The sequence below is a fragment of the Miscanthus floridulus genome, chromosome 9 (assembly GCF_019320115.1).
Source record: "Miscanthus floridulus cultivar M001 chromosome 9, ASM1932011v1, whole genome shotgun sequence".
Classification (NCBI taxonomy): domain Eukaryota; kingdom Viridiplantae; phylum Streptophyta; class Magnoliopsida; order Poales; family Poaceae; genus Miscanthus; species Miscanthus floridulus.
This window is the reverse complement of record NC_089588.1, coordinates 81,205,158-81,217,092: the sequence shown is the minus strand read 5'-3', so window position 1 is coordinate 81,217,092 and position 11,935 is coordinate 81,205,158. Positions and strand designations below refer to the sequence as shown.

Here is an 11,935-nt window from a genome sequence, read left to right as displayed (position 1 = left end):
ATTAGTTTAAAAAAGTGTTAAAATTAAAAAAAATCTCAGAGAGCCAGAGCACTCCCTCCCTGCGGCCCTGCTCGTGCTGCCACTGGCCGGTCATGTCACTGGCCTCCCCCGCCAGTCCAGCGCCGTGGCGCAGGCGCTGCTGCGCGGCCTGCGACGAGATGCCCTCCCTCGACCAGAGTCCACAGTGACAGTGCGCAGCGCACTGGCGCCCGTGCAGTGCTCTGGGCTCTGGCTCTTCTGCTACGTGAACGGATCTCCGGGATCGATTTTGAATTGTTTTTTTTTCCCTACTACCTCCGTACCTGTACTCGTACTCATGTTACGGCCCACGGAATGGAGTCCGCGTACCACCACCGGTATTAGTTCAGTCAGTGATACCCTGTTGGACCTGGACGTCGCTCGCATCAGCTGGGGACAGAGACTGGCCGGTCTGAAAGCGAGCTGCTCCGCTCATCCAGCATCCACGCCAAGCAAGCACCACCAGTGTGGTGTCGTGCACTCTTTCGTCCTGCTCGTTTGTTTGGCTCGGTGTGAGAGGGTTGAATGAGCCACGCCATGCATACTCGCGGAATGGAGTGCGGAAAGCATCCACGCGGGGAGAAAAATAAATAAAAGAAGGTAGAAAAGCTTGAAAGTGACGGTGCATTAGCATGGGAAAGGGCGTCAAACTTTCCATTGTTTCGTTTACTACTCCTAGGTCCTTAGTTTGCAAAATATTTTGCAAAATTTTTCACATTCCCCGTCACATCGAATCTTTGGACGCATGCATGAAGCATTAAATATAAATAAAAAATAAAACTAATTACACAGTTTAGATAAAATCCACGAGACGAATCTTTTAAGCCTAATTAGATTATGATTGAACACTATTTACCAAATAACAACGAAAATGCTACAGTGTCCATTTTACTAAAAATTTTGGGACTAAACTGGGCCCTAGTATATTGACCAGTTGCTACCACGACACCACACGGGGTGAGGGCTCCATGCCAATTGGAGCACGGCGACGGCGGTGCTCCCAAATACTCGTATAAAAACAATTTAATCAGCTCAGCCACACGCATTGCCTGCCGGCTAACCAAAAGTGTTTTCACTAGTACTGTACTACGGAGTAGTTTTTATTACAGATACAGGCAGTATAAACAAACAACAAGCAAACGTCAAGGGGCTGTTCGCTCGAAGGAATTTGGAGGAATATGAATGAATTTGGAGAAATTTATGAGAAAAAAACATTGTTTCGGATAAAAAAAAGAAACGGATCAAGCTGGATTTAAGAACACGCGAACGGGACCAGGTAACTAATACAGATCGTGACATAACACTCCGGCTAAAAAATCTATTGTACTACCTGCAGGTCGGTAAACACACGTCACGTGGAGATCAGACAGATGCTGGAGTCTGGATACAAGATTCTCAAACCAAAAAAAAAAACTATACTGTATACAAGAAAATGAAGAACGAGCCACGTCACATATTAGGACACAGTATTCTTTTTTTTTTCCTTCTGTCCTGTATAAAGTCACCGAAACAATGAAAAAAAACTATAGTGTATCCGGACTCCAGCATCTCTCTCGGGTCTCAGCTCTGGGCTCTCTGAGCTCCGAGCAGTCCTAGTCCTTGGTAGGGCAGGCCACAGCCACAGGAAGGGCGAGCCGCAGAGGATGAGGATGAGCCCTGAGGACGACGTGGGGCCCCCAGGTTTCCGTGATCACATGGTGGCAGCACACGCAGCACGTTGGCAGGCAGCAGTGCTCTGCTGCCGCGGCGTCCGCCCGATGAATTAATCCCCTCCTTGCCGCGCCACGTGCTGTGTGGCGCCACTGCCGTGCCAAGATCGATGACGGTAGACCCTGCCACGTCATCGGTCAGCGCTCCGGTCGTCGCCACATCATTCCTCTTGCCGCGCCACCATGCATGACGCGGCACAGGCATTTCGCTGCGCCAGGAAAATAGACGCGGCCAAAAGTGTTAGATTTGAAAAAAAAATAAACAGCATTAGATTTAAAAATAGTTTACATAAAGTGTTAAAATTTAAAAAAATCACTGGTGGTGAGCTGACGTGCACGCATATCATGGCGTTCGGTGCTTGCTCTGCATGTTCGCTTGAACTTATTAGGCTAGTTTATCGGTCATGATATAGTGTTTTTCTCTCACAACAAATCAGCGAACGGTATTTTTCAACCTGGCTTCTCTGCGAAACGAACAGGACGGGCCGCGTGGGAATATCTGGCCAGGCTCACCTAAAAAGCTGATCTGATCTTACGTTAATTTCGAAACAAGATTTAAACAGTAAGATTACATACGACAGCGAGTACGTATAATAGAAAATTTTGGATTCACGTATCTTCAGCCTGTTCGTGGATTATTTACTGCTGTGCTGTGCCGTACGTGTCATGTCATGAGGTGATCAAGTGGCCCGCACCGCATGTCGTCATCGTCGTGAGGAAATTTGAAGCCCACGCGAACCGAGGAGATGAGAACCACGCGTGCTGGCGTGCTGCGCTCTCGTTGCTGTGCGTCAAACCGTCAACGCACGGCTTGAAGGATGTTGTAGTCAACTGTGAATTCTTGAACAGTTAGCTTGTGAGGATAAATACGAAGGTGAAATAGTAGAGCGATTAATTGTTTGTAATAAAAAAACCACTAGGTTCATTTATTTATAGACACTCTGTTTATAATGCCCCGTGTTACAACAGACGGACTGAAATGCCCTTACCCTCTAATTCGACCCTAATCAAATTCCTAGCGTATAAGGGCATTCTAGTCTTTTCGGTACAACCTCATACATTAGTCTAAGTGTAAGTATAATAAGGGGCTATAAGCAGGTTGTATGCTGACGTGGAGGAGAGAGGGGAAGAGAGACAAGAGATGCGGGTTGTAAGCTTACAGCCAGCTTATGCACAAGAACCATGAAGTTCTGCGTGACAGACAAGTAGGCTATAAGCCAGCTAACTATTATACAAATGAGCTAATAGATTGGTTGTAAGTATCTATACTAGTCTTGCTCTAAGTCACACTCCCTCCATTTTAGGCCTCGTTTAGATTGCGAAAAAAAGTGAACCCGATAAATAGTACCACTTTCATCTTATTTGGCAAATATTGTCCAATCGTGGACCAACTAGGCTCAAAAGATTTATCTCGTGATTTCTAACTAAACTGTATAATTAGTTATTTTTTTTACCTATATTTAATACTCCATGCAAGTGGCTAAAAATTGATGTGATGGAGAGAGAGTGAAAAAACTTGGAATTTGGAATGCATCTAAACGAGGCCTTAAAAAGGATACCAGCCCCACAACAAAGGATATAACAACATAAAAAGGAAGCATTGATTTCACTTCCAAGGTGATTAACCCAAACTTTATTGTTTCCAAGAGGTGGAGTCTTTGTACACTAGAAGACAAAGCAGACCCCACTGCTTGGTACTAACTACTAATGTACTATGGACGTAGCTAGAGCATCAAATATATCATCTTCGAGTGAAGATGTTACAATTACAATATCATACATCTGTTGAAGCTCATAACAGTCTGTCTCGTGCTGCAACGAACCGGCTAGCAGTTCATCACATCACTGTGCTGGCTTGCTGTGTCGCAGGCAGAAGGACTTGAGCCTGTCAAGGCCGTCTTCGAGAGAAGACGGATCAATTGCAAAGGTGATCCGGAGCCAATCCTTGCATCCCACAACACGTCCTGACAAAAATTTGTTTCCACCATGTTACATTACATCTCAAACACAAAAGGTGATCGATCTCAAGGTGGATGAGAAAAATGTCTTGTACTAAACAGATGAATGAACCGATCTGTATTAGTTCTTCTAGAACTATAGTTTCAAAAGAATCATGTATGTATATATTCAGGAGAGAACAATAAAGCACCTGGCAGAACAACAACTGATTCTTCCTTTGCCAGCCGGCAGCAGAAGTCCATGTCATCTTTGATGTCCTGCAGGCAGGACAGATCCAGCTTCACCTGTAGCAGGTCATGGAAATTTCACACCAGCATGTATGTTAGCGAATCACTCATGATGTACTTTGCAACATGGAAGACTATATATGTAGTGACTAATCACAGACCATTATAAACATGGATCCCATTGGTCTGCTTGGGCATGTGACTCCGTTGATGCCATTCAGCTTTTCCCAGCATATATCTGCACTTTCTTTGAGAATTTTGATGGTTTTTTGGAAGAATTCCTCCTTTGAGTTCTCCAGGAGGTTTGGAACTGCTCCCTAACCAACAGAATTTTGTGATGTGATTTAAGTCGATGCAGACCATTATATTTCCTATGAATTTCTAGCCTTGCAAGAAAATGGCAATGCGGTTATCGTCACCTGAACAAATGTTGTAGGATCAGAGCAGATATAATGGTAGGTCCTGATGCTAGCGGCTACCTGAAAGAAGAAAAAACATGTGTAAGCATTGTGCGACTGCATTTTGCGCTGTACCTTCATTTAATTCCAAAATCTGAAGAATAGCTTTACTATTAAATCAGCTATGTCAGCACCCAGGGCATTTTGTTAAAATAAAATGCAAACAAACTTTCCAATACTGGTCAACACATAACCGATGTTAGAGCATGAGAAGTAAATTAAGAACCTTGGTTCTCTGAAATACACCACTAGGATCATTGGTAACAATCCATCCAAGCCGCCAACCGGGCACCAGCCATCTCTTCGATAATGACCCCAGTGTGATCACTGGAGCCACAGCCCCAAACACACCCATCGGCACAAATTTCCTCTCTCCAAATGTCAAGTATGCATAAGCCTCATCTGCTATGACAAATATGCCAAGTTTACGCGCGGTCTCAGCAACCTAAAAAACAATGAACACAAATAGGCATTCAGACTATCCCACCAGAGCAGTCAACTAAGGCAGAACCAGAACTATCTTATATTAGAACTTGCCTTGGCCAGGTGCTCATAGGAGTACACATTGCCACAAGGGTTTCCTGGGTTGATAATGACAATGGCAACAGTATTCTTGTCAGCAAGAGCTTGGACGCCATCAGTGTCAACCTCCCAGTCTTTCCCAGGTAGAAGATCGTAGTACCGGACTTCCATGCCATTGAAAACAGCGCGCAGCTCATAGAACTTGTAGCCAGGCCTTGGGAGCAAGATGTTGGCACCCGGACGAGCTAACACAGAGCAGATTATCTCAATTGCCTGAGCACAGCCGTTTGTGAGGTAGACATCATCAAGTGACAATTCATATGGCAAATCACGTGATAAGTACTGCGCAATGGACCTGAAATTTATGGTTTTAAACCACCATAAGGTAACTATGTTTAGAGTTGTGAAGAACATAGATGTATAATGGAATCTGTAGTGATTAAAAACAAATAAGACTGTGTATTTTGTGCTGCAAGAAATAGCCATAAATGTCTGATGGAAGAAAATTTCAGTGTCCAAGCACCTAGGTACCAAGAGACTGAACACATAGCACAGGTGCAGGATTCAGTTATTGTTTCTTATGACCGTGAGCCCGTGACAGTCCTGGGTCCGATGGTATAACAAAAGAATATCAGGAAAACATGAAACGAAAATGTCATGATTGATCACAATCTAAGAAAGTGAATCTTATAGTTGTAACATGAACCAAAGTGGAAAGCAATATTTCCCTTTGTATTGTTGATATTAGTGGCTATCACAGCAAGCTGGCCAAGACAACGTCAGCATATGTAAAGGTTCAGTGATTCCCAAACAGAACTATGTTACTAGAACTGGCTATTAAAATCATGTTGACTTCAGGAATAAGACTGGGAAGTAAAAGGGCCTTTCCACAGCTGGGATAATCCAGATGCTAAAAAGTCCAAAAGATCTGATATTAGTATTTATTTTAACATCAATATGGATATCCATATTCATATCTGATTCTGATATGCATACTACACAGGTGTATCCAAATTTGATTTTTATGAGTTTTCTCTATCCATCTTCAGATCCGTATTTGAAAAAAAAATGTAAAATATCCGACATTATTTGTATATGTGAATAACAAAGTGGTCTGTAAAATGATCTAAAACATATACCTATGACTAATTAAAAATTTATGTGACGTTAATTTTAATATCACAAATGATATGCATCATTTATAGTTATCTATTTGGCAATGACATTAAATTAATTTTAATATTATCAATGATATATAAAGGTTAACTTTTATTAATTTTCATATGGGTAATCATATTAATTTTAAGTACGTTAGTTATTCATATATTGATGAAATTATTTTTCCATATTTAATTTATTTATTGATAAATATTTACATATAGTTTCATTGATTTTTCAACATTAAGTAGATATCCAAATGCAAATCCCAATTCAAAATATCCATTTCGTTATTCACATCCTATAAGATTCATATTAAAATATAGTAAATAGTGCTATACGAATTCGATTCCTATCGAATCCATCCCTATCCACAGCACCAGTCTAGTACATAATAGTTATTCTCTGTTTGTGTGGTATCCAGAGCACCAGTCCAACAGTGATTCACTTGTCTATTTGTCTGGTATATATGGTACCATTCCTACCTTGTGACTTTTTGCTGTGTGTGAGCTCACATCACAGATGATGTTTCAGTTTTATCGGGGAAACTGAGATACTCCAGTACCAACAATTTTGTTACTGAATCATACCATTCACCACGATGAATGAAAAATGAAAAATTTTGATTGTGAAATGCCACCACCAGTTTCCCCATCAATGAAAAATGAAAAATTTTGATTGTGAAATGCCACCACCAGTTTCCCCATCATTCTATTTAAGCAAGATTTGCATGCATCTAGAAATAACTTCAGCAATGTTCACAAAAAAAAAAAAAAAAAAACTTCAGCAAAGGAAGGAAGCAACAGAGATAGAGAAGCGGCCAAGAAGTCAGTCGACGTCATCTCACCTCCGTGCGGGCTCAAGGCCGACGCAAGTGGAGTAGGAGTTGTACTCCCCGGACTGGAGCGCGCCGGCGACTGCGTCCACGGCCTCCGGCGCCGTCGGGAAGCACGGGAACGCCGACGGGTCGCCATGGCCCATCGGGATCACCGGCCTCCCGCCGCCGCCGCCGCCTGCGGCAACCATCTCGGCCTTGATCCTGGCCAGCACGCCGCGCACCGAGATCGACATCAGGCCCAGGAGCCTCTCGTTCGGCTCGAAGTTCCACGAGTCCGGGACAGCCGCCACCCCCTCATTGCTGGCGCTCTTCTCCATCGTGGTGGTTGCTCTGGTGCTCCGAGAGGTTTCGCTTGGATGGCGGCTTGGCCACTGCGAGCTGTGGAGAGTGGTGGAGTGGATTTGTGTGATGAAGGGCACTTGTGGTGAAGTGTGCCCGTCCGTCTACTTATAGCACTGGGAGCAGAGTCTAACTTGGGGAGTAAGAAGGTGAGGGGAACAGAGAGTAACCATCTTGGGGAAGAAGAAGAAGAAGAAGAAGAAGAGAGGAACAGAGTAAACAGAGCAGATGGCGATGAATGATTGAGGATTCAGAGATCGCACTACAAATGGTTTTGTTACGTGTCGTCCTCTCCTTTTGTCTTCTTTTTTGTTCCTTTATTAGGATCTTGTCTTATCATCATCATACATGCTAATCTAAATCTGAATCCGAATCTGAATCCGGGGTTTAAATATACAAAGGAGCTTTTGATATCCATGCGGATGCAGAGTAAAATTATTAGTATTGACAAAATTCGATGGATGTAGTTATCAGTTAATTAATAATGGATTAATTACCCCAAGTCTTATAACAGGATATATAACTATTTAATGCCCAACATGTCCGGAAACTAAAAATTTACAATAGTTCTCTTTTTCTTTACATTATATCTATAGATGTCCATTAGGGCCGAACCTTAACACAGGCACGAGGCATGATCTGTTAAGGCCTGGCCAGAGCACGACACGGTCCGAATCTTATCGTGCTCGTGCTGGCCCGGCCCACACCTTAGTGTCCTGCTAGGGCTATACCCCTAGCACAAGAAAGGTCAGTTAATCTGGGTGGCCCACTAAGGCCCTTCATAGCCATGATTTAGTGTGCCCATGCCATGTCGTCTCCGGCGGCACGTTTGGACATGTTTATTGTTATCAGCACATAGGTTTGCCAACAATGCTATTAGCTAATTACTACTGCTTTAGGCCTTAAATATGATTTTTTGTTATTATATAACCTAGTTGGCCGCTAGCCAGAATGAGTCAAATGACATGAATAATTTGTTCAGCTGATGTTTTATGGCTTCCTTTTATAACTTATGATGAGGATATCAACACCAACGATACATCCACGCCGACACAAGTACCAGTTTCTGGTTCTATTACTCGCGCTCGTGCTCGTCAACTTAATCATCAAGTAAGTTCACTCTTGAGTTACTATCCATTATATTTAGACCATGGAGACACGTACACTCTTGTTTTGGTTAGGAACCAGGGAGAGGACGGAAAGGGAAAATGATTCGCGCAGGCTGGATTCGGACTTCAGGACAGCTCCAACTTGTGATGGACACCACGGTCGCATACGGACTCGGTTTGGGGCGTTCAAGTACTTCATGGAATCCTTATGAAGACTATTTTCACATGGATCTGGAATCAAGTCCATATATGTTCTGAGGTGGCCGCAATGACCGAATTACTACCGAGAAGTTTTCTGTCCAAAGGTGTTGCGCCGCCTTAGTTTGGCCCAATGGGCCGTGTATAAAGTCGGGTCCATTAAGGACGCGTCCTAGGGTTGCAGCACGACCCCAACACCCTGATGGTCATCCTTCCACCTTCATATACCCCTTAGCCGTCACCAAGAACAGTTGGGTTTTGTTTAGATCAAGTTTAGCTCTCGCTACTTGCTTGTAAGCGCGCGTGCTAGATCTGCCGTCCGACTTCTTGTCTCTGGAACCCCACCTTATTTGAGATTGAGTTTGAAACCTTCATCTTCATCTAGTAAATTCAGTACTTGTTATACTTGTTCTTGCTAGTTCTTCAATTGTTTGCAGGACGAGTGCTCTAGTGGCCGGGTGATGCGCTCCACAAGATCGTGGTAGCCATTGGAGGTGGTATATCGGTTGCTAAGGCGTAGCTTGGAAGGCTGTAGTCGGGCCGTGAACGTCGTCTCCATCCACCAATCGAGTTATCCTATGCCCTCTCATCGAAAGATCGGGATTCAACCCTAGCGGGTTCATACCAGTTGGTAATCAGAACAAGGTTTATCGGTGAGAGACTTCGAATCCTTCGCTGTTTTTAATTTTTCCTATAGTCCAGAAAAGCCAAAAAATAGTAGGTTAGTTTACCTGCAATCCTATAAACCCTTTGAGCCTTTGCTTGCACTGCTTAGTTAGGGCTTGTTGAGTTTTTGGTTTGTATCGGTTGTGTCGAGTTGCTGGTCTTAGTTTTAGTCCTTTAGAGTTTTGAGTTCTTATCATGTTCTAGTCACAGCCGTGTGCTACCATATAAACCTTCTGTTGGTTGAATCCGAATACATCCTTGTGTTCAAGTCTGAGTAGGAATCTGAGTTGGTTTTGAGTCCGAATTGATAGCTGCCTTATTGTTGTTTTGAGTCCAAATCGGAGTACATCTTTGTGCAGCAGTAGTTCATATCTATACTCAACTTTTCCACGTACAACATATCCATATTAGCTCAGCTTACTCCAGAGTCCTAATCTTGTTAAAGACCGAGTTGGAATCAGTGTGGAGTCCGAATTGGTTGCTGCGTCGTGTTACCAAATCTTATTGCTGTTTGCACTTGTGCTACATATATTGAAGTGTTCCAGAAAGGCAGCAGAAGTCCATACCTGTACTCGACTTCTCCACATTGTGCATACATATTGGCTCGGTTTTACCAGAATACCACTGTCATTTTAGAAAAAGTTTGTGTGGTGTGTGACTCTTGTGAAGTCTTTTTGTTTATATAATCAATTTTGAGGATCCCCTAACAAACGAAAGAAAGAAAGAAAAAATAGGAAGAAAAGGGGTTGTTCGTTGTGCTTCTCCATTGTTTCCGGTGGTGTGTTATGACTTCCTTTGTGTCCAGGCTCGCGCCTCCAGCACGGTCTAGGCTAGGACCAGCACAGTACCACCGTTGAACGATTATTCAGCTTGCTTTTGTGACTAACGTGGTGCTAGTACTTCCTTGCTTTAACCCACCTACAGCTCCACATATTTCGACTACAGCTTGGCAGGTGTTGTTGTTGCAGCACCAATACACTTCATTCCACGGTTGTAGACTTGTTGGTTGTCGTCCCCTCGTGTTGAGCAAGGTAAGAATTGGTAAGAGCTTGTGTAACGGGTTGAGAGTGAGCGTCTTGCTGTAGCTACATCCTAATAGCTGTAGGGCTTTTTATTTCTTCACCTGTTTTCTTGTTGTCCTTGTCTTTTAAACCATGTCAAGATCAGAGGATGTTAACAAGATGCCACAATCTCCTCGCACCAAGGGCATCATTCAACATTTTATAAGGCAAGTGTAGCTGCATATAGAAGGACTTGATCAAGATTTACAGGTGACCAATGACAAGATTGGGCAATTGAAGGCTACCCAACTTGCCACCACCACCAAGTTTACAAGATTAGAGGCATCTGTTGCTCGTATGGACAGAAGCCTTGCTGCTGTTCTAAAGCATTTTGATGACTTCCACACGAAAGACAAAGAGCAGCATAATGAAGACAACAAGGATGAAGAGCGACTCAAAGATAATTATGATGATTATATTGCTGATACTGAACATGGTGCTCATGACACTCGTGACCGGCGTCGCCTACGCCATAATCATAGAGGTATGGGTGGTCACCACCGACGCGAGGTACCCAATAATAATGATGTTTTTAGTAAAATTAAATTTAAAATACCTCCTTTTGATGGTAAGTATGATCCTGATGCATACATTTCTTGGGAAATTGTTGTTGACCAAAAGTTTGCATGTCATGAATTTCCTGAGAATACACGTGTTAGAGCTGCTACTAGTGAGTTTACTAATTTTGCTACTGTTTAGTGGATAGAACATGGCAAGAAAAATTCTAATAACATACCACAAACTTGGAATGCTTTGAAACGAATAATGAGGGCCAGATTTGTTCCTTCTTACTATACACGTGATTTGTTAAATAAATTGCAACAACTGAGACAGGGTGCTAAAAGTGTAGAAGAATATTATCAAGAATTGCAAATGGGTATGTTGCGTTATAATTTAGATGAGGATGAGGAACCTGCTATGGCAATATTTTTGGCTGGGTTAAATCGTGAAATTTAGGACATCCTTGCGTATAAAGAATACACTAACATAACCCATTTATTTCATCTTGCTTGTAAAGCTGAAAGGGAAGTGCAGAGGAGACGTGCCAGTGCCAAGAATAATATTTCTGCAGGGAAGACTAATTCATGGCAGCCCTGCACGACTACTACTCTAACTACATGTACTCCTATGCCATCACCCAGCGATAGCCTCGTGCTACTCCCACAAATTTAGTGGCGAAGACGATCTAGAAGCCTGCTATGAGTGCTTCATCCGTGCATCCATAGGTAGAACAAGAGTCATTCAGTGTCACTGGTGCAAGGGGTATGGACATGTGATGCATGACTGTCCAAGCAAGCGTGTTATGGTCCTCAAAGATGATGGTGAGTATTCCTCTGCTAGTGATTTTGATGAAGATACACTTGCTTTGCTTGCTGCTGACCATGTAGGTAGTGAGGAACAACTAGAAGAGCAGATTGGTGCAGAGGATGCAGATCATTATGAGAGCCTCATTGTGCAGTGTGTGCTTAGGGCACAAATGGAGAAGGTGGAGCAAAATTAGTGGCATACACTGTTCCAAACAAAGTGTGTTATTAAAGAGCGTTCATGCTGTGTGATAATTGATGGAGGTAGCTACAACAACTTGGCTAGCAGCGATATGGTAGAGAAGCTTGCACTTACAACCAAACCACACCCACATCCATATCACATTCGATGGCTCAACAATAGTGGTA

General features: G+C 43.1%; 1 protein-coding gene across 1 annotated transcript; it reads right to left on the bottom strand.

The window, feature by feature from the left end:
• Positions 1–3,306: 3,306 nt before the first annotated feature.
• LOC136482254 (nicotianamine aminotransferase 1-like) lies at positions 3,307–7,485 on the bottom strand. Its single transcript, XM_066479476.1, has 7 exons — positions 6,899–7,485; positions 4,909–5,248; positions 4,598–4,816; positions 4,333–4,392; positions 4,075–4,230; positions 3,877–3,970; positions 3,307–3,691 (listed from the first exon to the last, which is right to left on the bottom strand). The coding sequence occupies exons 1-7, from the start codon at positions 7,204–7,206 to the stop codon at positions 3,570–3,572; spliced, it is 1,299 nt and encodes a 432-aa protein (XP_066335573.1). The 5' UTR covers positions 7,207–7,485; the 3' UTR covers positions 3,307–3,569.
• Positions 7,486–11,935: the final 4,450 nt, after the last annotated feature.

Excerpts from the sequence above, each read along its gene's own strand:
- LOC136482254 (XM_066479476.1), bottom strand. The coding sequence starts at position 7,206 with ATGGAGAAGAGCGCCAGCAATGAGGGGGTGGCGGCTGTCCCGGACTCG. Across the intron at positions 5,249-6,898 it reads GGCCTTGAGCCCGCACGGAG|GTCCATTGCGCAGTACTTAT; the intron begins GTGAGATGACGT and ends CATAAATTTCAG. Across the intron at positions 3,692-3,876 it reads ATCAGTTGTTGTTCTGCCAG|GACGTGTTGTGGGATGCAAG; the intron begins GTGCTTTATTGT and ends AATTTTTGTCAG.